This window comes from Vombatus ursinus, unplaced genomic scaffold (genome assembly GCF_900497805.2).
Source record: "Vombatus ursinus unplaced genomic scaffold, bare-nosed wombat genome assembly UNPS02010788.1, whole genome shotgun sequence".
NCBI classification, from domain to species: Eukaryota; Metazoa; Chordata; class Mammalia; order Diprotodontia; family Vombatidae; genus Vombatus; species Vombatus ursinus.
The window spans coordinates 5,980,934-6,008,659 of NW_020950566.1; the positions used below are offsets into that span (position 1 = coordinate 5,980,934).

The 27,726-nt window shown below is 36.4% G+C and overlaps 1 protein-coding gene across 1 annotated transcript in view; it reads right to left on the minus strand.

Annotated features, from left to right (window-relative positions):
• Nucleotides 1-3,668: 3,668 nt before the first annotated feature.
• SLC13A1 (solute carrier family 13 member 1) overlaps nt 3,669-27,726 on the minus strand; it is an 82,796-nt gene continuing 58,738 nt past the window's right edge. The window contains 7 exon segments of the mRNA XM_027855152.1: nt 3,669-3,806; nt 5,373-5,510; nt 8,270-8,431; nt 10,053-10,162; nt 17,173-17,279; nt 21,664-21,765; nt 23,034-23,132. Of these exon segments, the coding sequence (XP_027710953.1) occupies nt 3,669-3,806; nt 5,373-5,510; nt 8,270-8,431; nt 10,053-10,162; nt 17,173-17,279; nt 21,664-21,765; nt 23,034-23,132 (856 nt within the window).

The following is a 27,726-nucleotide window of genomic DNA, read 5'->3' on the forward strand; positions in this document are numbered from 1 at the left end:
TAGTGGATCCAGCTACTGGGATTTTGTGATTTGTGCCAGCAGTTTAGCAGCACACCAGTAGAAGGCAGAGAAGACAGATACTGGGGGCAACCATGAGTTGGACTTTAGAAAGGGATAGATGTAAAATAAAAGGTCAAGGCTTCAAAAATTTAAAGGGTGAAGAAGACAATAGAACTTAACTGTGAAAATGTCCAAGGGTATCCTACTAGAGAACAGATGTTGGCCTTGGAGTCGGGAAGAACTGAGCTCAAATCCAGCCTCTCATACACATTTGCTAAATGATCTTGAGCAAGTCATTCGACCTCCCTGAATGGTTGATTTAGCCAATCTAGGTAACTCCCTAGGACTTATCTATTAAATCATTATCAGATTTATTCTGCTTTGGTGGAGGGAAATCCCCAATATTCTCTACTTGTGAAAATGGTCATAGAATAGTTTCTGCCATAAAGACTATAGCTATGGTTCTTCTCTCTTAAAGATGCAAAAGAAATAAAATCTTGAGATACTGGCAGTTTAACTGTCATTCTGGATGGACTAGTATCTGACATGGCAGAAGTACAAATAAAGGGCAGTAAAGATAAAAAGAAGATAAAAAGAACCTGTCTCCTGAAAAGTGTTTTAACTCTTATGAAGGAACATTATAAAGAGAATATTTGAAAGACTTGTCCTAGTATCCTGTGAAAGCTAAATGGTGGGACTGTATTCCCAGAATTGAAAAGTCAGCATATGCAGTATATGTAGTGATGATTAATAGTGATTTGGGCTGTGATCTCAGCTCATACATTGTAATTTTTCATATCTATTGTAAAGGTTGTTATATTGTTAATCATTCACATAGCCAATAACCCTAAAGATTAAACCCAAAAAGAGACTCGATATATGTGTGTATATATGTATATATACATATATGTACATATATATTCACACATATGTATATATACAGAGAGAGAGAGAGAAACGGAAAGAAATTAATGAAAGTTTATGGGACACAACCCCCATTGCCTGCAAAATTAAAAAAAAAAACACAAAAAAGTTTAAGGAAAAAGAAGTTTTTCCAGTTTAGTAAAGAATATGTTTAAGGTAGAATTCAGAACTAATGTGAGGTATTTGAAATTATAGTAATTAATAAGAGATTATCAAGAACATACCTTGTGATTTTCTTAGAACTAAGTATAAGAATGAATTTGAAAATGGACCAGTAACAGGTAAAGAGAGGGGTGATTATGTTATTTAGGTATATGTGAGGGGGTTGATCCCAAACTCCCATTATACTTGTATACCTGAATCTAAAAATGTGTTAATCCTTATGTAGAGAGTATTTTAAAACTTTTGTTTTTTTCAATTAACATTGATTTGATTGCTGTCCTCTCTCATCACCCTTTGGAAAGGAAGAAAGGGAGAAAAAAGAGAGGGACCAAAATCTTGTAACAAATATCTTAAACAAAACAAACTCCTGCATTGACCATGTCCAAAAAAAATGTATATAAATGTATGTCGCATCCTCTATCTTAAGGTCACAATTCTCTTATTAAGAGGTGGGTAGTATGCCTCTGAAATGGTTGCTCATTGCATTGATCAGCATTCTTAAGTCTTTCAAAGTTATTTTTACAAGATGGTACTGTATAAATTGTTTTCCTGGTCCTGTAGGGTGTATATTAAATGAATTGTCCAATCATTTCTGATATATGCAGCAAGTATTAAGATGTAGCAAGAGAATTCTCTAGACCATTTGAATGTATTTGGCAAAGTGGTGTTAATTTCCCTGTACTGTGTATTTGGTAGCACTTGGGAGTAATTTAGAAAAATTGCTCAAGCTGAAAAGTTGGCATTATTTTTCTTGAGCAAAACTAAACTGCTTATTATAATTGGGAAAGTTATTTTTATTACAATGGAATATGCATCAAGCCACAAACGTAGTAGTAAAAGGAATGATTAGAAAAAAAGACAGAATTATAATAAATAGTGCAGGTCATAAATAAATTAGTTTACCACATACTTAGGGTGGTGAAATGAATGTTTGACTGGAGTTTTTGTGAAATGTTTCCATGAAGCCACTGAAGACTGATATACTCAGGAATTTTGTAAAAACTGATTTATTTTTCTATGAATACATTGATAATCCTTACACAAGATGCATGGAGATAAATACTAAATATTTAAAATGTATATCTTAAAAATCCCTTAAATATATTGTACAACAAAATATCCACTCACCCACATGTAATTTTACTAATAATTCTAGAGTAATTTTTATTTTTATAAGACCAAGCCTAAAAAAAGTACTTTTGATAAGAACCATAAAAATTTAAAATAGACAAGTAATGGTCAAAGTTGTCCTTTTTTTTACTTTCCCTAAATGGTTTCATAGTATTAGAGTTGTTTAATTATTCCTTACCTCTCATGAATTATTTTAGTCGCTGCACTTATCCCCTTCAACAATTTAGTCATCAAAAGCCAATCTTGACCTTTCTCTTGGACCTTGCTTCTTGCTTACCTTTCTCATTTTACATGATATCATTTGACCTATTTTTCCTTTATTCATCTTGAACTTTATTCCTTTTCCTCTCCCACTTGCTATACCTTCCCTTCTTACTTTATGCCTAGGTCTGTGTAGCTAGTGAGACCTTAAATTCTGTCTCAGTTTTTTCATCTGTAAAAAAGTGAGTATAGGGCAGGTTGGGGAAAAACAAAGTATATGCAATTTTAAATAGTGATTATACCAACGATGAATTATTTTTGTTTGTTTTTTTTTTCCTCCATTGGTGTATATACTATACTAGTGGACAAAATCATACTAAACCTTATTGTCCACACATTTGTAAAATGCATTCCTCAATATTGATTAAAGATATGGATTACGTTAAATTCATTTAACCATGTTTGAAGAGAACAAGAATTGAATCCCCATTGTTTCATGGGTTCAGTTTTCATGTCAGGATGATGGTCAATATAACACTCCCTTTATACATTTTTTTTCTTCAAATAAAGTGCAGGCATTTTAAAACAATATGAAAGTTTATAACTTCATGTCATGCCTCATGTCATGACTAAAACCCAAAATGATGATAAAGTAAGTTGACTGATATCTTTGGAAGACTGAAGAGTAAATACAGTACAAAGTAATTAGTAAATAACCCAAGTCCAATATTGATCATGGGTTGCTTGATGATACTTGGTATAATAATGAAGGAATTACATTGCTTTCATCCCAAAGGGGTTGTGGATCCTGCTGAAGTGATCATAGTAAGCAAATACTCAAAGAATCTATAATTTCTTTAGTATAGGGAATCTCCCTAGTTTCAATATTGAAACTCCATCAACATGAAATTTAACCCTCTTAGTAGAAAACTCCTAGGGTGCTCACTAAGGTACAAAAAGTCCTTTTATCCAGAGTTATACAGCTAATAGTTGACAGTTGGCATTGGATTCCAGGTCTTTTTGACCCCAAATGCAACATTTTACCATGCTTTCTTGAGAGTAAATATAGTAAATGAAGGAATACCTGCAATGTGCTCTAGAATAACAACTGTAATTTGGAGGGCTTGCACTTTGTCTTGACACTTTAAATATTCTTCAATTTAACCATTTATTGTCCAGTCTTATGATGTACTCTTAATGTTTCTCAAAATGTCCTACTCAACAATTAGAAGATCCATGCTGGTCGATAGTCACGGCAATGTACGATTAGTAATTTCAGGAGCCCAACTAGGATATGTATGGAGGTCAAACATGGGTACCATCCATGTGAAGATGCCAAGCATCACTACAGCAACACCTACAATATTAATGCCCAAACCAGCTTTAACCTTAAACAAAAATAAAATACAAAAGTTAATCCCTTGTAAGGTAAACCAAGATGATTTGAATATCATTTTATGATTTTCCATATTGGGTTTGTACATAGCCTCAAGGAGAAATGAGTCACTGTTCTTCAAATAAAAGAGAGTTTCTTCCTCCATTGATACAGGATGTTCTAATCTGTTCTAAAGAAATCATCATGGAGTTGGAAGTGACCTGAAAATGATATCTGGGACTTTGGCTAAGTCATCTCTGAACCTTTCTTAAAGAAATTCAACAACCTTTCCTGGTAACTCATTCTAATGTTTAATAGCTATTGTCATTAGGAAATTTTTCTTTTCCTTTTATAACCACATTCATAATAAGTGTTTGTGGCCTTTTGTTAATATATTTAATGGGATATAATTTAAAGGCATAGTCAACCAAAGTCATGACATAATTAGCTGTAATATAACTTGGTTCTATAATATTTGATAAATGTTATTTAGGGAAATATGGGGCTTCAATGTTCCTTTCTCCATGCTTAGTAATGCCAATTGCACTAATCTTTTTAAATGATGGTTATATTTTTAATCTTTACATCATCTTTAAAACTTCTCTAAATTGTTTATTTAGTGACCCAAACCAGACATAGTAGGAATGTGACTATTACTTACTATTCAAACTTGCCTTGTAGTTATTGCTTGCATCCCTCCCAAATGTTCCCACACATAATGCTCATTTTAAAAAATGTATAGGAGTAATATAGATCAAGGGCTAGTAAATTACTGTGGAAAGTGGTTTTTTACATTTCTTCATCTGAGAATGTTTTTTCCATCTTTAAATACAATTTTAAAATACAATAACCATTCAAGCAAAAGGCTGGCCTGATTTGATCCTTGGATAATATTCTGTTGACCTCTGGTGTAGATGGTGATAAAGTGGCTCTTTTACATTTGTGGTCCATTGTGACACCTACATCAACTTATGGTACATAGATACATAAGATATTTCCTGTATTGCACACCTGCAACTTTTCTTGTTTTCTTAAGCATAAAACTTTTTTAATGTTAGACCATTCTGTCTTTTGCATTTAATGAATGCAAATATGTACATATTTCCTTTAAAATCATTCATTGTTATTGGCCTAAGTGTCTGGATCACTGTGCCAACTCTTAGAATGAGAGCTTCAAGAGGCAAGAAAAAATATTCTTCATTTTATTTACTCTGAAAACATGCAGAGCATCCCTTAATGAATGTAGATTAACAGCATATATCCTTTACTTTTAAAAGTTCTCCATTTTTAAAAATTTAAGTATCTTTCCAGGTTTTATCAGCCATTCAGAGGATGTATGTAATACCTAATCTGTAAATTCTATTCCAAACTCCATGAAATCATTTACAATATTAAATAGCTGTGACTTGAGGTCTGAGAACTCAATAAAATAAGTTCTTCTCAGGCCATCACCTTAAAAAAAACAATCTAGTAGTTTTATCAACTAATAATGGAATAAGAATCACATCCCCCCCCAAAAAATAGAGAAATAAAAACATCCCAAGTGTATGTCAAGATCTTATTCTTTGTAATCACTTACCATGTCAATGACTTTCAGATGGCCATAGGAAAAGACAATAGCATTAGGTGGATTAGATATTGGTAAAAGGAATGCAAATGAAGTACTTAGAGTAGAAGGTATCAAAATATAGAGGGGGTTCACATGAATAGCTTCAGCCTATTGAATAAGAAAAATGAAGGGATATGAAGGACATATCTCAGACAAAACAATGAAGCAAAAACTAAAATGAATAAATTCACCAAAATAATCTTTCCTGAAAGCAGGTTAAATATATATTTATAAAATAATACATGTACATTTTACAGTTATAACTTTAAAAAATAAAAAAAGATTTAATCTGTACAGAAGGTTCCTTCCTTTCTCAGTAACAGTTTGACCAATGCAAAAATAATTTGCCATCACATTTTGCTTAGTTTTTTGTCCTTTTCTAGATCAGTGAGCTGCTTTCTAACTTTTTCAGGCAATGGGCCACTTGGGCATAGGACTCAACTACTCTCCTTTGTCACTACAAAAAAATAAATAAAATGATCACACAGTTGTGCCCCCTTGGTAAGACAATATAGCAATATCTCTTTGGATCTTAGTTGTTGTCGTTCAGTTGTTTCAGTTGTGTGTGACTCTCTGTGACCCTATTCGGAGTTTTCTTGGCAAAGATACTAGAGTGATTTGACATTTCTTCTCTGGCTCATTTTACAAATGAGGAAACTGAGGCAACCAGGGTTACGTGACTTGCCCAGGGTCACACAGCTAGTAGGCCAGATTTAAACTCAGAAAGATGGGTCTTCTTGACTCTAGGCCCAGGACTCTATGCACTGCACCACCTAGCTGCCCCATCATAACAACGAGATTATTTCAAATCAGAAACCAAAGTTGAGGTCACTTTCTAATTCATAAATAGGATGTATTCCCAAAAGTTTGCCAGTCATTTGTTTCAAATTCAGACTACATTTTCCCTCAGCAATAGTGTTTTAAATGGTCATTTGGTTTATTGAACACACTTCTCCCCGCATTAAAAACCTATTTAACTCATTATGTACATTTTACATTGGTAATATTTTATTGGTAACCAGAACAAATTACTTAATAATTACTAAATAATTACTAAATAATACATTAATAAATTTTATTATTTTCCTGTGGAAAAATTCAAATTTTAAATAGGGTCACAAACACTGGAAGTTGAAACCTTACTGGGCTTCAGTTTTCTTATTTGTATAATGTGGGAATTGAACTGGATATTCTGTGACATTCCTTACACCTCTGAATCTGGTGATTATTTTTTAATCTCACCTCCCACCAATGTGGCATGGAAGTAGGGAGAAAGAGACGTATAAAGATTAAATTCAATTAAATAAATCTTTGGTTACTGCCTGCTATATGCAGGGTGCCAGTAACTTGTTGAATATATTTCTGTATCTTAATAAAAGAATGCGTATTTTTAAATGAGTCATTCCCCAACTGTTCTAAATTGGGGCACAAATGACAGTTGTCTTCTCTCCCCCATCCAATACTTGGTGAAGGCTCCAGGCCATGGCTTCCCTTATTTGTAAGGACAAGTTGTTTGTAAGTCAAATGTTCATAAGTTAGGGACTGATTATAGAAGAATTGTCATGGCAATATATTCACCCATATTATTTTGTTCCCCACATAACTCTCCCTTCCAATTTTGAGAAGAAAATCAATAAAACTATTTTACTCACATAATTTTTCCCTGATTTGACATAGTAACATAGCAGCTACCAGACACTGGTGGGCAGTTTTAAGAATACCAATCAATTTTCACAACTAGAGGAAGAGGACTCCCCATGTAAAATACTTCTTTTCACTGTAACCCACTTGTCACACTAGGAAACATGTTTCAGATACAAATGAGTGCAGTTTGTGCTTGGCAAAGGGTTAAGTGAAAGTAAGTTGTACCTAGTTACATGTTGGGGAAGAAATGAGGAAGGGCAAGTGAGCATCTTGCATCTGTTCCTAAGGTATTCACCCTTTCTTTCTTACGCCTTTCTTCCTTGTTTCTTTTCATCTTCCTTTCCTCCTTATTATCTCCTCTGGACTAGCAAAAACTTCACTGTTTTCTCTGGACCAAAAGGTTTAAACACAAAATATATGCTCCTTTCAGTCACTTGGCAATCACTTTATATTCTCCTTCAGAGAAGGAGGGAGGGAGAGAGAAATGTGGATTAAGGTACATTTGAGTGAGAGATTTTAGTGTTAGATCTAAATTCCAATTAACCTGGTCACTGAATGCTAGATAACTTTTAGACTCTGATAAAAGCTTGTGAGAAACCTGGAAGATTAAGATTTCTTATTGTAGCAATAAAACTAAAAACCAGGTGTTCCCATAATCTCCCCCTACTTGTTGTGGTGGACATGAAAATAAGGATATACAATGAGAAAATAACAGATCATTATGTTATATGTGTGTGTTATATTAAACTCCACATGTATAATTTAGCAAATATATAACATGTTTACATATGTGATAAATATATAATATATTTAATAGATATAAATAGTATCATTACTACTAAAGACAAGTGGGCAGATCACCCAGAGTATCTATGAGTACCACAGTGGTTCCACACTATGAATTAATAAATGAATGAACCAGTGAAGGAACAAAAGAAAAAACATTTATAAAAGATTTAACATGTACCAACCTCTATAGTATATATAAGGATAAAAAATATGAAGACATACCAGTCTTCAAAGAACTTACATTCTAATATGTTGAGACAAAACATATGTGGGAATAGTAACTAGGAAAGGGCATTTTGATTCAGAAACTTACAGGGATGTTGAATGGAGGCACAGGAGAGTAGATTGGCATCCACTTTCCAGTAGCAATGGCTACTTGCTTTGATTATAATCTTTTCTTTCACAAGGTCTTTCAAAATAAATCAAATACTCACCAATGGTGCTAGTATAGGTAGGAGAAGGGTGATGGTAGCTGGATTGCTGACTACTTCTGTTAAAGAAGTGACAAGCAAAGAAGATATAAGGATGATTGACCAAGCTGGTAATGAGCCCAGAGGTGTTAGTTGTTGGCCAATCCACAAAGATAATCCCGAATGCTACAAAACAAATAAAATTGTTAATATTTAGTCCTTATTAATAATTCCTCTTTACATCCTTAGGAACATTGCTTTGCTGGGGAACTTACTGTCTATAAAAATAAGTATATTTTTCCTATCTTGTAGTAACCTCCCAGAACACCTAGATCTGTGGAATAACCATAGTTCTCTGTGGTTTGACCCTTCTGAAGGAGAAAAAGGAGAACTCATTGACTCTTATTCTAACTGTACCAATAGGTTTCATTTTTCATTTGTTTGTAAAAATAAGTCAGTTTGTGGGAGCAGTTTATGGAAGGAGATTTTGGATGCTACCCCAGACTGTGGAAGATTAGGTTAAAAGAAAGCAAAAGGGTAATAAAAAAAAACTTCGAAAGCCATATAGTGGCAGTGGGTATTGAGGAGTGCCCATAGAGGCTGTGTAAGTACAGCTGTGTAAGTAGAGAAATAATTATAATTTGGGAGGCTGTCTCTTAGAATCTGCAATCATATACATTTCTTTTGGAAAGGTTACATGGGCAAATTTCCTTCAAAGCTTGGTAAAGGGGCTATCCTAGAAATGTGGAAATTTGGTTCTATCTTGGGATTCTTATACCAAACTAGAATCTCTAAGTCTGGCCAAGAGAGAAAGTAAAATTCAAGAACCCATCCAGTTCCTTAGAGTTCCTCCCAGATTGAATGTTCTAGGTCTAGGTCAAACAGTCAGCTCATATGATTAGAATATGATTGAACCAGGCTCATTTCCACAGTTTAAGAAGTGAGGGAAGTTCACTACATCACATTTAGGATGATACCTCAGTAGCTGGAAAGAACACTAGAGGTCATCTAATCCAACCCCCTCATTTCACAAATGAGGAAACTGAGGCCCAGGCAAGTTCAGTGACACACTCACACATACAGAGGAACTTTTAGGAATTTCAAAATCCAAATATGAGGATGCTCTAGAATTGGTACCCAGAAGAAAACTGCTCCTCAGCATAGACTACAAAGCAACATTTCTAATACCTGTACTAGTAGAAATTTTTCTTCCTGCTTGATCAATATCCAGTTACTCTATAGAGAAGCTAAAAAGTAAGTGGAAATCATATTGACCCCTTATTGATTACCATGAGTATTGAACGATAGAATCGGTATTCTTAAGGGGTTTTAATTTATCCCCAAAGTAAAATAATACCATTTTAAACTCACTTGTGTAAAATGAATTCCATCATTTTGCACACATTTATTCATTCTGTTAGAGTGAAGCCTCCCTACCTTGAAGACAAACCTGCCTCAAGAGAAGGTCCCTTTTTATATCTTATTTTCCTATGAACTGAGTATATTTTTCCTATGTCTTCACTATACTAATATTATTTCATGGAGTGAGACTTTTAATCTCAACTGAGTTATTTCCTTTTGTCATGCTGGAACACTGTAAAATAAATGTGTTATGCTTATAGTCTGTAAAAATCCTTGAACTCTGATCTCCTCTGTGTTGTACACTAGGTATGCGGCTATTGAAATCTACATTATGAAAATGACAGGATGTCCTTGAATGTGGTGAACAATTGAGTCTCTGTGCTTTTTTTCTTTCTTTTTTTTGGAAAGGCAAAATTTGCCCAGAATCTACTACAAAGTTTATTACCTCACAGCCGTCAGCCAGAGCAAACCCACCACCCACAAGAATAGCTATGTCCCAGGGCATGAATGACTGGAATTCTTTCCAAGTAATCAGCGGCGAGTAATCAAAAGCAACTAGAAAAAAAAAAAAAAGAATTTGACGTTCAAATATTGTTTGAAAAATAAACATGACATGACACTTAAAGGTAACCTTGTTTTCAGCACTGGAAGAAGTCATAACAGCTACTGTCCAACAAATATAGAAGGCTTCTCTTCTATTAATAAAGAATACTCAAGGGGAAATGTGATTTGTATTTCTAGAGTAGGGAAAAGGCTTGGATTTTGAGCATGTTGTATGAACCGTGCTTAGTTAGGAAGCTGTATTCTAAAAGGTAAAAATGGCATAAGTTGGGGCTTGGGGCAGGAAGACTGAAATCCCTTGAATGTTATTTCTGAAGAAATCCAAAATCACCATGTATGATTAAATTCCAAAACTATACTGTAGTGTTTGTTATGCGACTTTCCAATGGATATTCTAAGCAAAATGACCTTGCTTAGGATGCCTCACATGTCTTGATTTAATAGCTAACTAACATTTGTCTCTAAGGTTCTACTCTAGGTATATTTTGTACATATCTATTGATATGCATGCTGTCTTCCCCATTCAAGTGTAAGCTGCTTTAAAAGGCAGGTACTGTTGTTGTTTTTGCTTTTTTCTTTTTTCCCTCACAGTTTAGCACAGTGCCTAGTACATAATAATGGCTGAATAATGCTTGCTGATTGATCTAGGAAAAGTTCTGCTCTCTTCTGAAGGATAGCATGGAAAGGGTCAGTGCCACATGTGTCATATTTACCAGAATTCCAGTTAAAGGAAAGCATGGAGAAAAGAAAAAATTAATGCATTCTAGTTACAAGTAATCAGAGAAGACAATAAGAATGTTTAGAAAACTTTTGGCATGCAACATGCATCTGCTCTCTGATACCTATTGCCTCAGTGTGTCAAACACTAGCTTCACTCAGCATAAAGTGGTATGCCTATTTGTCCGTATGACTATAATGGCACAGGTGATCATGTAGGTAGGCACACATTTACCTTGTAACCAACATTGCTGCATTCTGATGAATAAGGAGGAACTTCTGACCAAAGAAGAAGGAATTAGTTGTTGAAACAAATGATATGCATCTTGGGAGGAAGCATCATCTCAGAAACCAAGGTAAATAAGGAGGTTGCTCAGGGAAGAAGGTGATTGTTAAATTTCATATTTTAAATTGCATCCTAGATTTTAGGACAGATGATTTCAAAACCACCAGAGTAAGGAATAGATTGGATCCCATAGTCAAAAATTCTATGGGAGAAATCAACTCAAGGGGAAAGAAATACTCTAAAGAGAATAAAATTTTTTTTTAAAATAAATTTATTTATTTTTAGTTTCCAACATTTACTTCACAAGATTTTGAGTTCCGAATTTTCACCCCATCTTGTCCCTCCCCCCACCCCAAGATGGCATGCATTCTGAATATCCCTTCCCCTAGTCTGCTTTCCCTGCTATCTCTCCCCCCTTTTTTTATCCCCTTCCCCTTCCATTTTCCTATAGGGCAGGATAGATTTCTGTATCCCATTTCCTATATTTCTTATTTCCCAGTTGCATGTGAAAACATTTTTTTAAAACATGTGTTTTTAAAACTTTGGGTTCCAAATTTTCTCCCTCCCTCCCTCCCCACCCACCCTCATTGAAAAGGCAAGCAACTCAATATAGGTTATACATGTGCAGTTATGCAAAACACTTCCATAGTAGACATGCTGTGAAAAACTAACTCTATTTCCCTTAATCCTATCCTGCCCCCCCATTTATTCTATTCTTTCTTTTGACTCTGTTCCTCCTAAGAAGTATTTGCTTCTGATTACCCCCTTTCCCAATCTGCCCTCCTCTCTATCATCCCCCTACTCTTTTGTCCCCTTCCCCCCCCCATTTTCCTGTAGGGTAAGACAGATTTCCATACCCAATTGAGTGTGTATGTTATTCTCTCCTTAAGTCAAATCCTATGAGAATAATATTCACTCATTCCCTCTCACCTTCCCTGTTTCCCCTCCACTGTAAGAGCCTTTTCTGTTTTTTTTTTGTGAGATAATTTACCCCATTCTATCTCTCCCTTTCTCCTTCTCCTAGTATAATCCTCCCTCACACCTTAATTTTATTCTCCAGATATAACCCCTTCACCTTCAATTCACCCTTTGTCCTCTATCTATTTATCTATCTATATCTATATCTATATATCTATATCTATCTGCATATATATACATACATATAATTTTTTCCCTCCAACTACCCTAATACTGACAAAGGTCTCATGAGTTACAAATATCATCTTTCCATGTAGGAAAGTAAACAGTTCAACCTTAATAAGTCTCTTATGATTTCTCTTTCCTATTTACCTCTTCATGTTCTACTTGAGTCTTGTATTGGAAAGTCAAATTTTCTATTCAGCTCTGGTCTTTTCATCAAGAATGCTTGAAAGTCCTCTATGTCAGTGAATGACCTTTTTTTCCCCTGAAGGATTATACTCAGTTTTTCTGGGTAGGTAATTCTTGGTTGTAATCCTATCTCCTTTGCCCTCCAGAATATTATATTCCATGCCCTATGGTCCCTTAATGTAGAAGCTGCTAAATCTTATGTTATCCTTATTGTGTTTCTACAATACTTGAATTGTTTCTTTCTGGCTGCTTGTAATATTTTTTCCTGGACCTCGGAACTCTGGTATTTGGCTACAATATTCCTAGGAGTTTTCCTTTGGGGATCTCTTTCAGGAAGAGATCGGTGGATTCTTTCAATTTCTATTTTGCCCTCTGGTTCTAGAATATCAGGGCAGTTTTCCTCGATAATTTCTTGAAAGATGATGTCTAGGCTCTTTTTCTGATCATGGCTTTCAGATAGTCCAATAATTTTTAAGTTCTCTCTCCTGGATCTATTTTCCAGGTCAGTTGTTTTTCCAATGAGATATTTCACATTGTTTTCTAATTTTTCATTCTTTTGGATTTGTTTTACAGTGTCTTGATTTCTCATAAAGTCACTAGCTTCCAATTGCTCTATTTTCATTTCTAAGGAAGTATTTTCTTTAGTAATCTTTTGGACTTCCTTTTCCATTTGGCCAATTTTGCTTTTTAGGGCATTCTTCTCCTCATTGGCTTTTTGGATCTCTTTTGCCATTTGGGTTAGGCTATTTTTTAAGGTGTTATTTTCTTCAGTATTTTTTTGGGTCTCCTTTAGCAAGTTGTTGACTTGTTTTTCATGATTTTGTTGCATCACTCTCATTTCTCTTCCCAGTTTTTCCTCTACTTCTCTTACTTGCTTCTCAAAATCCCTTTTGAGCTCTTCCAAGGCCTGGGATTGATTCATATTTTTCTTAGAGACTTTGGATGTAGGAGCTTTGACTTTGTTGTCTTCTTCTGGTTGTATGTTTTGATCTTCTTTGTCACCAAAGTAAGATAATATAGTCTGACTCTTTTTGCGCTGTGTACTCATGATCCCAGTCAATTACTTGAGTTCTAAACTCTTTGTTAAGGTAAGAGTCTGCTTTCAATGTGGAGAATGTACTGTCCCCAGCTTTGGGGGTTTGTACAGCTGTTTTCAGAGGTACTTGTAGGGACCTGTAAATTTTCAGTTCTTCCAAGGTGGTATGATAAGGGGCAAGGTGTTTCCTCTCCACTGCCACAGCAAGCTCCACCAGGCCAGTGCTCCTCCTCACCCCAGAACTGCCCCTCAGAACTGTGACCCAGATCCAAGCACTGGTAAAGCAAGAGATTCCTGCCTCAGCACTGGCAGAGAGATCCCTGCAATCCCCCTCTGATCAGCCACTTGATTTCCCCTCAGTCTGTGGGCCAGAAGCTCAGGAGGCAGTCGCTGCCCCAAAGGCCATGCTCAGGACTTGTGGCTGAGACCTAGCTTCTTCTCTCACCACAGTCACAGACTTTTCTCACTGACCTTCTAAGTTGTCTTTGGCGTTCCTGGGTTGAGAAGTCTGGAAACCACCACAGCTTCCTGCAGTTCAGTCCTCTGAGGCCTGCTTCAGGGTCGCTGTGGCCTGCCGCACTGTGCTCCTGTCCCCACCCGGTGAGACATACCTTTCCAATCAACCATCCAGGTTGTCTTGGGCTGGAAATTTGTTTCACTCTGTCTTTTTGTGGGTCCTGCTGCTTTAGAATTTGTTTAGAGCCATTTTTTACAGGTATTTGGAGGGGTTTGGGGGAGAGCTCAAGCAAGTCACTGCTTTCACTCTGCCATCTTGGCTCCACCCCCCCACCTCCCCACCCCCTAAAATTCTAATGAAACTAAACACCAGTGAGTCAGAAGCAGAGGGTAGGGAAGGATTGTTTAAAGAATCGATTGTATGTGTTCAGGAACTTCGATAAACAATTTAAAGTTTTAAAAGAAATGTATAGATGATGGGAACAACAGTAGGAAACTGAGGGTGAATACAAAGTAGTAGCATGATCCTGTAAGAACAAAGTCATGAATGTTAAAACCCAGGAAAAAACCCCGAAGCTTGGGCATACTAAGGAAAGAAAAAAAAGTTAGGGATAGGACCATGACTCAAGATAAATGAAACGATAACAGACAATGGAGTGAAAACAAAACTACACTACTTAAATGAGTTGAATATAAGATATGGAAATTTAATAGAGATAAATGTAAAGTCCTATATTTTGGTTCAAATATCAACTGTGATGTGAGAAATATGACTAGGAGATAGTTCATGTGGGGAAATGGCCAGAAGAAACATCAATATGCTAAGTAGAGATGTGAATTGGCCCAACCATGTTAATTAGGGATTTAGCAAGAAAAATGACTAAACTTTTCATATCCTTTGACTAGAGTGGTGGTTCTGTGAGTGGATAGAAATGACACTGAAGATATGTCTCTTCAGAGAAGAGACTAAAAGAGAAAAGAGACTACAGAAATGATAAAATGTGGATATTCTTTGCAAATGTGAAGTAAGTGAGATAGAGGAGTTAGAGATGCCATTGAGATAAGTCTGAGAGTACATTTTAGGTTTTGTTTGTTCCCTAAGGAACTAGGAGCAAGGCGTCAGGTGTCAGAGGGGCAGGTTTTAGTTCAGCATTAGGGGAAAGTTCGTAAAAGCCGGATCTCTCCAAAATGTGGAACATGCTCATTTGGGAGGTAGCAAATCCCCATTCACTGGAAGCTTTGCAGCAGAAGCTCATTAACTATTTGTCGGGGATGCCATAAAGGGCATTACTGTCCATGGATATGGTCCCTTTCCAAATCTGAGAGACCTCTTTCCCTACAAGAAACCTGTACCTCAAGCATTTGTAAGAAGGATCTCCTCCAAAAAATGCAGATGACAGCACTTTGGTTCCCCTGCAACCTGTGAGAATGATAATAACCTGGTTGTGGGGGATGACTGTGAGCTTAATATAATCACTTAGTTAAAAATTCCCCATGAAAGATCTACTTTTCATTTCCCAAAGATAAAAGATTCTGGATCAGAGATGAGGATTGGCCGCAGCAGGGGTGGGGAACCTGTGGCCTTGAGGCCACATGTGGCCCTCTAGGTCCTCAAGTGTGCCTCTTTGAATCCAAACGTCAAGTTTGTGAAGAGGCCACATGTGGTCTCAAGCCCGCAGGTTTCCTACCCCTGGGCCAAAGTGTTTGAGTCTGTATTGGAGGGGCTCTGCCGATAAAGAAGCACATCTTCCTTACCAACATCCCCTGGGTATTTACTTCACTTCCCATGAGAAAGAAGCCAGTTTGGTAGCCTTTGAAAGCACAGGAAATGTCTGTGAGCCTGAGAAAGAAGACACTGCAGTAGCTTCTGGGGGGTCCATCAACCTGATTGGGAACCCCGACCCAAAGAATTAACTACAAGATAACTTGCCACGTGGGGTGAATTATGACCTCTCTTTGGTAAATTAATATTTAACAAGGGATCCAAGAAGTGATAAGCTAACAAAATCACCATGTCTGCCCTTCCCCAATCACCTGCCATAGCATCAGAGGAGTGAAATGTGTAGCCCTGCTTCTTTCTGACTCCTCTACTCAATAGCATATCTGAATTTCTTCTTCATCCATAGTTCTAATAAGTACTCTGACGAGTGACTTGCTGGCCACCACCGGGATGACAAACAGCAACATGCTTTTAGATTATGCTGCTGATGAGGATGCCTCAAAGCTGAAGTTTTCATCTCTGCTGAAGATCCCCCTGTTTATACTAATCCTAGAGTCCTTATTACTCAACCACTCATTTAGCAGATGCCTAGAGTGCACTTTTTGGCAACCTATGGCAGCCAGGGAACTACTTATTTGTAGGACTGGAATGTCAAGATAAATATGTGTGTATGTATATATATATATATGTGTGTACATATATGTGTGTATATATGTACATATATATAATATGCAATGACCATCTTAAAAAAATACCTTTCAGTGGAACTGAACTCTGAGTAATTAGTCTTGATTTCAGATAAGAGATGATGAAATGTGTCTCCCTCCTTTTAGCAAAGTGGGTGACTACCGTTTTGGAACTTTGAATGTCCTGTCAGATGCAGCTACTGTGGAAGCCAGTTTGACTTGACTGTTCTTCTTTGGTTCAAAGGAGAGTTCAAGTGTTCAATGTGTGTGGTGGAAAGTTGGCAGGGGGAGAGAGGGTTGGTTGGTAGAAATGACTGATATAAAAGCAAAGGCATAAAAAAAAGTTTAAATATTTAAACAGCACTTGTGCACATGTAAAAATGTTATACTAAAGAGGTATATGTATATATGTGTGTATGTACATACACACATATGCATATTTATATATATATATATATATATACACATATTTCTAATTTGAAAAAAAGAACTACTCCTTCTCCCTAAACTCCTATGCCTGCCCCTCCTCCATATACCTATAGGTTTTTAATATTTAAATATTTACCTTGGCTTCTGTTTTTTTTCTTCATTTTATTTCTTTATACACACATATATACATGTGTATATATACACAGATATACATTTATATGCACTTCACCTTCGTGTGCCTACTGAGACTTGTTGGGCCTACGTATTTTTATTTTTTTGACAAAATAGATTAGATTATCCATAAACATGACACTGATATAATTCAGAATTTAAATAATACTCAACTGATTTCTCCATTAGGTGCAGTTTTAGTCAATTTCTTGGCTGGAATCAAGAAGAAAAAGATGCCTATGGATAAGGCAACAGTTGAATCTGTAGCAAAGCCTGAATACCTAAGAGAAAGTTATTAATGCATTTATTAAACATAGCATTCTAAATTTACAGGAACCAAATGCCAAATGAATTATCCTCTAAGTAATTGTGAAGTTATTTGTGACTTTATGAACCCTGCCATAAAAATCATTTGCATCCCACCAAATCATTTGCATACAAATGGGCACCCCAAAGTCTCAGAATTACTGCTTAATGTTAGTGTACCAGTTTTGGTTGGAGTTAGGAACACACTGGATTCAAGCTTTGCTTCTGACACATTATAGCTGTGTGACAAATGACATGACTTTTTAACTTTTCAGTCCAAAACAAGTGACCAGCCTGCATCAGTAAAGGGAGTTTCTACACTGAAATTTCCCTGCATCGATGAAATCAATGGTCTAGACTAACCCCTAACCCCCAAATCAGCTTGTTTGTGTGTGTGTTCTGGAGTATTATGTCAAAGTGGATGACTTTGTGGATCTCTGGGAATGTTGGTGTGGAAAGACAGATTTGTAGGAGGAAGGTGTCTGGGGCAGGCATCTGCCTACAGTTCTTAGTTATGTCTTCAAATTCCCTATTTAAATAATCAATATTTGGTGATCCAGTGATGTGTAGCATGACGGTGCAAAATCCATCCCGTAGATCTGTTTCCCATTTCACACCAAATATATTTAGATTCAGTGAATTAGGACCATGATGTTAGGGAGTATAAACACTGTATTTTAGTGCCTGTGGATAAGGAAAAATAGCTGGATACAACAGACAGTGTGAAAACATAATTGGTGTACGGTTTAGCATTTAGAAGCTTGTCTCTGGATTTGTGGAATGGGTAAATAATGGGGCCAACATGCTCTGCTGGTACTTTCAGCTGAAATTAGTTTTAGCTTTGGCTCTGGTCTCTTCTCCCACCCTATCCCCTCCATGTAGCTGTATCAGCATCAGGGGAGAGTAATTCAGAGCCCTGATGGAAGGGAAATTTGAATGACACAGTTCATAACCCATTCATACTCTCCTGTATCTAGTCTGTAGGCAAGCACATGAGGGACAAATGGTGGTATGCTTATGAGGGTAAGTGGGCCCATGTCAAATTTCAATCTTGAATTACATAGCTGAATACTTTCTCCTTTGAACTATTGCTATCTTTTCTTAATTATGGTGTCAGCAGATTGAAGTTGGAGCACGTGTAGACAAGGCCTGGCAACCTGTTTTATAACCATCACCTGCCTTCCTGCCAGACTCCAGTGGAAGCAAAATATGAACATTTTTAGAGGCACTGAAAATAGCCTCCTCTCCAAAGTAGACTCCTACTTTTATAGGGACCATAGTTTAATCATTTCAACTGGTGCCTGGCTTAGTTGCTTTTGGTCTCAATTGGTGATTTCAACAGTATAGGGAGCTCTAGTAACTGGAATATCAAAAAGTTTAGTGAGTTAGAAGCAAAATTTGAACCAGATGTTTCTAACTCAAAGGCTGACATTCTAAGCACTTTATACTCTCAGTTGCTATTAACTCATAGAAATTCATTTCCCCTTATAAAAAAGGCACTGGATTTGGAGTTAGAGGACATAGATTCAAGTTCACCTATTACTTAATACCTGTGTGACTATGGGTAAGTCATTTAATCTCCCTCAATCTCAGCCTCTTGGTAAAATGAGGGGATAGTTCTAGATGGCCTCTGAGGATCTTTCAAGCTCTGAGTCTATGATTCTATGAAATACTATTTTAAATATAAACTACAGGGGTGATTTTACGTGGCTGTAATACAAATGAAGGAAGGGGGTGGTATGTACAATGGAAAGACCACTGTGTCTAGAATCAAGTGAACCTGGGTTCAAATCCTGTCTCTGACACTATTTATATAATCTTGGGAAAAATCACAACCTCCCTTAGGCTAACTTTCCCCATCTACAAAATGAAGAGGTTGGACTAGATGCATCTGTGGCCCTTTCTAGCTCTACATGATACCCTTAAGAAAGCAGATCCCAAAACAGATATACCTTTAGAGCTATTTGGCAGTGCCAGCAGCATGGCAATCTCCAAAGACCCTCAACTCTTTGAAAACCAGAAAGCGACATAGTAGAAAGTCATGTGTAATAAGCATAGGTCCCAACATCGATACCTTTTCACGATGCTACCTTTAAGTGTGTATCTAATTACATATAGGTTAGGGAAATAGTACGGCCAACCTTCAAGTCAGGAGGACCTGGGTTCAAGTCTTGCCTATGATACATATTGACCCGGTGACCAAGAGCAAATTGCGTAACTGCTTAATGCCCTAGACAGCTCTATAAGACTGCAATTTGCCAGTGAATGGAGGTTACACACTGAGAGTTACCTACACAGATGAAATCATAGGCCCAAACCATATACTTGTGTGTGTGTGTGTATGTGTATATAGGGAGGGTGAGGGAAAGAGATGGAAGAGATATTATTTCACTATCCCATAACGTGGCAATCCTCAGTACCTATTTTATCATCTAGATGAAAATCATAGTCATCCAGATAAAGCATTTTCTTTTTCACTATAATACATTTTCAAAAACAAGTCTGACTTGCTTGAAAACAAATTTATTTTCTTTATTGGCTGAGCAAAAAGTCATCATGGAGTGAGTCACTCTATTGAAGTCACCAGCATCTACAGCAATAGTCATGCTGGGTTTCTTTATTTCAGTTGTAATTGCTGGTTCTGTATTTTGCCAAGATAGACTAGGTTTCCCTGTAACCTCATTTCGTTTAATATGAAGTGACACATTGAGTTCTATCCAGGTCCACACAGATGGGATGGAAACACTAGGAGGTACCCAATAAGACACAGTATTTGGATTCTGGATAACCTATGAATAGCTCCAAACTCTATATAGAGAAGTTATGTCATTTTTAAATAATCATATATAATGAAATTACCTTATTTTACAATATGTTTATGTCCATGTGTATATATGTATATATAAAGCTATCATTATATTTCCTATGACTATCATATTGATAGGATTGTTTTAATATAGCACAAATAGACATCAAACCCTATGAGGTTTGCAAGAAGTTTATTTGAGTCACCGAATTGATTTCGGCTCATCTTCATTTACAAATTATTTTGTATTCTTGACCTTTTCTTCCTTACGTGTCTCCATCTCGTATCGTTGTCCTAGGTCAATAGTCTTAACACATGGGTCAGGAAGCAATACCCTGTGATCCCAATCCAGCCTGCCATTTGTTTTTGAACAGTCCACATATGTGGGCCATTGTTTACCAACCCCTGGTCTGAGACTAGATCATATTCTGACACAGAATCGGGAAACTATTTGAATCCCAGCTCCAACACTAACTAGCTATATGGTATTAAGTAAGTTACTTCCCCTCTCTGAGAATCTATTGCTTTCTCTTTAAAATGGGAATCTTAGGATCATTAATGTAAAAGGTAAAGGGACTATAGGGGTTTAAATCCTTCAATTTAAAGATAAAGACACTACAGCCTAGAAATCAAATGATTTGTGTAAGGTCATAAACTAAGCGGTAGAGCAAAGGTTCCAGTCTAGATTCTGAATCCAAAGCCAACATTTCTACTGTACCATCCTACTATAAAAAAAAAAGAGGAAAGAAAAAGAGATGGACTGACATTCATATAGAAATTTACAAGCACTAGATGTAAATTCTCATTTGATCATCACAACTACCCTGTGAAGTTATACTTAAATGGATTTATGATCTCATTAATGTGGGTATTCCCTTTTATTATGCAAATTATAACCCACCTATGCCTACCCATTCTGTGTGACATCTATACATGTCACTTAAACTCTCTGAACCTCAGCTTTTCAACTGTAAAATGTCATTCTTCGCACCTATGCGACTTAACACAGTGCCTGGCTCATAGCAGCACTTCAAGAAATGCTTGTTGACTTATTGATAAGTAATCTTGTATTTTGAACTAATCAACAAGATTTATGCTTTAAGTGAAGTTTAGATTAGGTGATTCCTAAGGTTCCTTTGAACTCTGAGATTCCAGTTCTTTCATAGGTACTAAAAATCACAAAGAGTTTAGCTAAATTCACGCATGTGTATTTCTAATAGGTTATCAAGGTGTCTTTAAAAGAATTTGGAGTAGAACTCGGAATGTTAGAGTTAGAATGCACCTTGGAGAATCTACCCCAATACACTCTCATTTTGTAGATGAGTAAGGCTCCTTCATATAGAGAGTGAGTAAATGGCAGAACCAGGACAGGAACCCAGATCCTCCACCTCCATAACCACCTCTTTTCATTATCCAATGACCTTTTTTTTTTTATTGGAGATGTCAGCAGTAGTGAAGTGAAGAGGAATTAAGACCTGTATTCTAGTCCAGGTTCTTGAGAGAATCATCAGTGATGAATCAAAAAAGACAATTTGACAAAACGTGGCACTTACTGTGAAAAAAGTGAAGACCAACCAGGAATAAAACCAGGATCTCGGCTAAACCATAACAGGGCCATTATGATGAAGAGGATCAAGGTTATAATTTCTTGAAACCTGTTGATAAAGTCCAATATTTGACTTAATTGTAACATGTGTACACTGCTCCTGAGTTATCATCAGGTTCTGTGGTATTCTCAAAAAAAGTTAAAAACACTGGGAGAGAGGGTTTTTTGTTATTCATCAGCCTAGTTAAGCTCTAGAATGAAAAGCCCATAAGGCCATAGACTTTGTCTGAAAGTGCTCCCTCATAGAGTGCTTAATAAATAGTTGCTGAAATGATCAGGGTCTGTGTACATTAATCAGCACATTGTCGGTTCACCTTTGGATTAAGATCTATAATGTCATTGGTGTCAGGAACTCCTGAGTAGCTACACCCTCTACCAATGCTGAATGGAAACTTTGCTATAGTTGTAGTTTCAGTGGTTCTCAAAGTGTGGTCCAGGGACCTCTTGAGGTTCCCTTTCTGGGGGTCTTTGAGGTAAAAACTATCTCATAATAATACTAACATGTTTTAATTTCTAATATAGTGGTTGTCATTTTCAGTTGTGTCCAACTCTCTGTGACCCTTTTTTGGGGTTTTCTTGGCAAAGATACTGGAGTGGTTTTCCATTTCCTTCTCCAGCTCATTTTATAGATGAGAAAACTGAGACAAACAGGACTAAGTAACTTGCCCTAGAGTCACAGAGCTGGTAAGTGTCTGAGGCCAGATTTGAACTCAGGAAGATGAGACTTCCTGACTCTAGGCCTGGCTCTCTAACCACTGCACCACTTAGTTGCTTTCTAATATGGTAAATATCTATGTCTATATATCTGTATCTACTGCTATACACAAATCTAATATATAGAGACATAACCTTACATAAAACAAGAGTTTTAGAGGGCAGGATCCTCAATAACTTTAAAGAATGCAAATGGATCCTGAGACAAAAAAGTTGGAGAACCACTTTGCTAACATAGTCTTAGAGAGCTGCATGAGTCACTGAGAGGTTATGATTTGCCCAAGTATTCGTGATTCTAAGGCCATTCTTCCACCCCAGGGTTCCATCCTTAGCTTTATCCTATCATAGACTCTTTGGTATTCTGGTGAAACCTATAGACTCCTCAGAATAGTGTTTTAAATTATGTAAAATAAAATACTTCAGATAAAAAGTAAACCAATTATATTGAAATAGAATTTGTTTTAGAAAAGTTTGCAGACCCCTGGTTAAGAGAGGTTTTCTATATGCCTCTTTTGAGTGCATATAGAAATACATCCTTGCAGGCATATATACACGCCATGAATTTCTTTTCTTTCCTGCTACATAAACAATAACACATCTTACCTCATTGGTCCAAGTTTTTGGTACTCTTCCTTAATAACATTAGCACAGGCTTGTTCTTTCACTGTTTTGGTCTTGCCACACTTGAACATTTCTTTTAAACTAGAATTAAAGAAGTATTTTTTAAAGCACCAACAAAACAAGGACAGGGTTCTTTTACCCATACCGCTGTCATCTGAAAACACCTTTGTGAGCTTTGTAAAATAAGACTCTACTCCCCTGTTATTGATCGAAGAAAGTCCACATCCTCCCCACTAAATCACCCCTCTACTGACCTCTCATCTATCTACAAGGCCCACTTCCAATCCTAGCTCCTCTGTGAAGCTTTCCTTGATCACTGTGAAGCATTTTCTTTTTTAATGATTTTTTTTGGACAATGAACACCTTGTTCTATACTTTCTAGTTTTCTAATTCAGTATTTTATTGTGGATTGCTTGTCCCTAATTGTTTCCTGTGTACATATGTCTTACCACTGAAGCATGACTGTAAAGTCCTCAAGGGCAGGGATTTCTTCGCAAACTTTTTATTCCCTAGACCATATTACTTGACATAATGCTGCAATGTATCTAGAGGGCACAGTCCATATTTGTTTGACTTATTGCTCCTTAGACCAGATAGAAGGGAGGAAATAAACATTTATATAGCACCTATTACAAGTCAGGCACTGTGCCAAGTGTTTTACTATTATTATCTCATTTGATCCTCACAACAACCCTGAAAAATAGGTACTGTTATTATCCCCATTTTATAGCTGAGGAAACCAAGGCAAGCAGCTGTTAAGTGACTAGCCTAGAGTCATACACCTAGTAAGTATCTAAGGTTAGATTCGATCTATCAGGCATTCTTGACCCTAGACCAGCTAGCTGGACCTTACATGATGATACAAAGTACACAGATGGCGTAGGCCATACTTACTTGATAAATACAGCAGCAATCCTGCTGAATTAACCAGTCCAAATTCTGCTACAGAGTTGTTCTGCTCCACAAACCTTGTCCAAAACATGGTAAACTCTCAAATCCAGTAAATATGCCCCCCAGAGCATCAACACAAATTAAAGTTTTATCCTATAAGCTAGATAGTCAGGAAAAAAAGATGTATCCTAACAGATAAGTTCGACTCTGATTAACCTCAAAAGCAACACCACTACCAGGTCTGTACACCAAAATTCAAAATCAAACAAAGAACAAAAGAATTTCTATGAACAAAAATATTTATAGCAGCTCTTTTCATGGTAGTCCACAATGGGAAACTAAGGGAGAATAATCTAATTTGGGAATGGCTAAACCATTGTTCTTTGGGTGCAGCCTTTTGACTGAGTCCAAGTTTTACAGCACAAGTACTTTTATTAAAGGGATTTGTTCTGTGAAGTTTGGGTTCAGTCAAAGGGCCACATTTGTTATTATAACTGCCTGAGGTCACAGGTTCCCTACCCCTGGGCTAAACAAATTGTAGTATATGGATTTAATGAAACCTTATTGTGCTATAAGCAATGATGAAATGGACAAGTTGAGGGGAAAGCGGTAAGAACTTCTGTGAAACAATGCAGAGCAAACATAACTAGGAGAAAAAAATTTACACAATGATAACAATATTATGGAGAAAAGCAATTTTGAAAAACTCCAGAACTATGGTCAACACAATGATAAAGCACAAATCCAAAAAAAATGGAGATGAAATATACCACTTATCTTCCAACAGAGAAGTGATGAACTTAACATAGAAAAAGAGACATACATTTTCAGACATGGCTAATGTGGGAATTTATTTTGCTGGATTATGTAGATTAGTATTGAAGAATTTATTTTACAGGGTTTAAAAAATTATTTAATTGGGTGAGTGTAGTGGGAAGAATTGATTAATAAAAATACTTGCTAGTTGAAAAAAAGTTTTAAATTACTGTACAAAAATCAAAAGCATTCCTATTGTATTTCATCTCAAAATACCCCGTCCTATGAGGTCTCAATCACAGTATCTCTTGATCTTAGCTCGTACCCTATTTTGTCCCTAATGATGATGTGTCCAATGGGGCCAGGTGGTTGGTGAGGCAATGATCAGAACACTAGAGAATAGGGAGTAAAGAGGTCACTTACTCTATACTCCTTCCAATTTCTAACATATTACCCCTTCCAAAAAAAAAAAGAGTCTTTAAACTATAATTAGTGGGCATAATTGACCATGGAGTTGCTTTTGATTAAAAACCATTTGGGAGATGTTGAATTTTTATTATTATAAATAATGAAAATAATATATAGCATGTCATCACAAAGATGAGCCTGTCACATGGCACAACTGAGAGATAATCAATGAATGGCCATTGTGTTCTATTGGTATCCACACAATACCGAGAGACTTAGAAGAAGGCCCCCTAGTAACTTGGATGAACCACCCTGTGGAGGATTTATGGGAGGAATTAGAGAAAGGTTGTTCAGGATAAACAGATATGAATGACTTGTGATTTGTATCATTGCACAGAGTACCCACATCTACTGAATCACAAATATATTAAAAGAGTGAAGTTAAATCAATAACAAAAAATTGTACGTTGTCATATGACAAATACTTATATTGCTAGAAAACAATTCATAGACCACTTGAAAAGACAACTTGTGATAAACCTCATTTTGATATTCATATCTCTGTAGGGAAAATACAGCTAAAAAACAAGCATTCTTCCTGTGAACAGTTATCTGAACATGAACTTTGTTGCTTTATTCTGGGGCAACACAGAGTTAAGTCAAAAACCAAGTTGGCTCTCCTGAAAATGAAGGTTAATGCCTTCACAAAGGAACTGATGAAGCAAATGACAATACGTCAGCCTCTCCATTTAAATAACTTCAGTGGCACTGATGAACGAGATTCCTTTCCCAAATATGTTTGAGTCATTTATAATGGGTGAGTTAACTGTGTTAACAGCCAACCCACTAATCAGGATGTATGGTACCCTGCCAAAAGAGCAGCTTATCATTTCTGTTTTTCGATCTTTTGCCTCTGGAGGTGAGAACCCTGGCAGGCTGAAAAGGACACTGAAAAATTAGCTTAAGAATGAAACTGTGCATCATCCAACCAATAGTGGACAGTGAGGGGAACTATTTAAACATGCCACTGATCATGATTTATGGACTTTAATTTATGTACTTCATGAGACATTTTTTACTCCATCACAGTGAATACGTTTCAATGCATCTGCTCTTTAGGTCTTCTTCATTTCCCCTCCTAGCACTACGTTATTTTTAAATGACAATTGCATTCATATTTTGTAAAGTTGTCGATTGCCATACCAAACATATGAAATTATTGTGGCTCTTAGGTGAGACATATTCACCCCTGAATTGGGATTCTTATTCCATCTACCTCTTATAACACTTACTATAAAATTATATAGGCTCACCAAAGAGCCAGATTTCCAGTAGAGCCATTTAGTATGTAGATGTCCTCTCCCTGCTGTTGCTCACCTGCTGATCTCAGTGACATGCCACACACTTGCTTCCTTGGGGGAGGTTGCTACATACTGTGTACACAATCTGGACAAATACATTTTTAATTTTTCCAGCGCTATCCCCCACCCTCTGATAGAAACTGGCGGCTCCGGAAAGAACCCGGGAAGGGGAGGAGGGAAAGAAGAATGTCAGCAGGCAGGCAAGCCATGAAAATCTGGGCGAGGGGCTGCCTTGTGCCAAGGCCTTTGTGAACACAACTGTTTGCAAAAAATATTGCTACACACCAATGGGCAGCCCCTACAATCAAGTTCCTACACTACTGGTTTAGAGTTTCATATGCCGTTTTATTGATGAGCCTTGAAATAATTTGAATATAATACTATTCTCAAAATGATTTTTAAATGTTAATTCACTTAAAATAATTTATGAAAGTGTAGGATGGTTATTTTTTTCTTTTACTAAAAATGTGTTTACAACTTAGGTCTTTCTGAAAAAAGATTCCTCATTATATATTAAACAGGAATAACTTTGATCCATTTAATAGAGCTTGAAGTTCTCCCTATGTTAAACTCGGTGTGTTTGATGTTATATTGGATTATTTTAAAAATGTTTTTTCCCCAGGAATTATGGAATGGACAGTTCTTTGTTAATATGGAATGGCTTATCTTGGGAAGTAGTGAGCTCCCCCATCATTGGAAGCGAGGAAGTCTTCAAGCAAAAGTGATCATTTATTAAGTATGTTGTGGAGGGGATTTTTGCTTAAATATAGGTTGAGCCAAACAGCTTCTGGGGTCCTTTAAAACTATATCATGCTGTGACTCTTATCATAATTAGCCATCCTACCTTATCCATAAGTAATATATATTCATTTCTTCTTCTATTGAAATGATATGCCAAGTGGGAGGCTGACACAGCTTACATAGCATATTTCTTACCTAATTTTCCAGAAACAGCATATATGACATTTGATAAATTAAATTCTCATATAACAAACAGAATTAAAAATTCTCTTAATTTTTTTAAATGACAATATGTCTAGTTTCATAATGTCAAGACAAAGTAGATGTATGCTTAAACCTCTCTATAATAAATGGTAATGCTATGAGACTTCTTTATAGAAAAGAGCAGCATAAAAAGAGGGTATTTGGTTATTTTGATAAAAAAAATATTCCTTAAGATGAGGTCCAAGATTGACTGTACTTAGACCAGAATGCACTCTACAATAAATAGTGTTAATGCAAGATTCCTGTGTGTATTT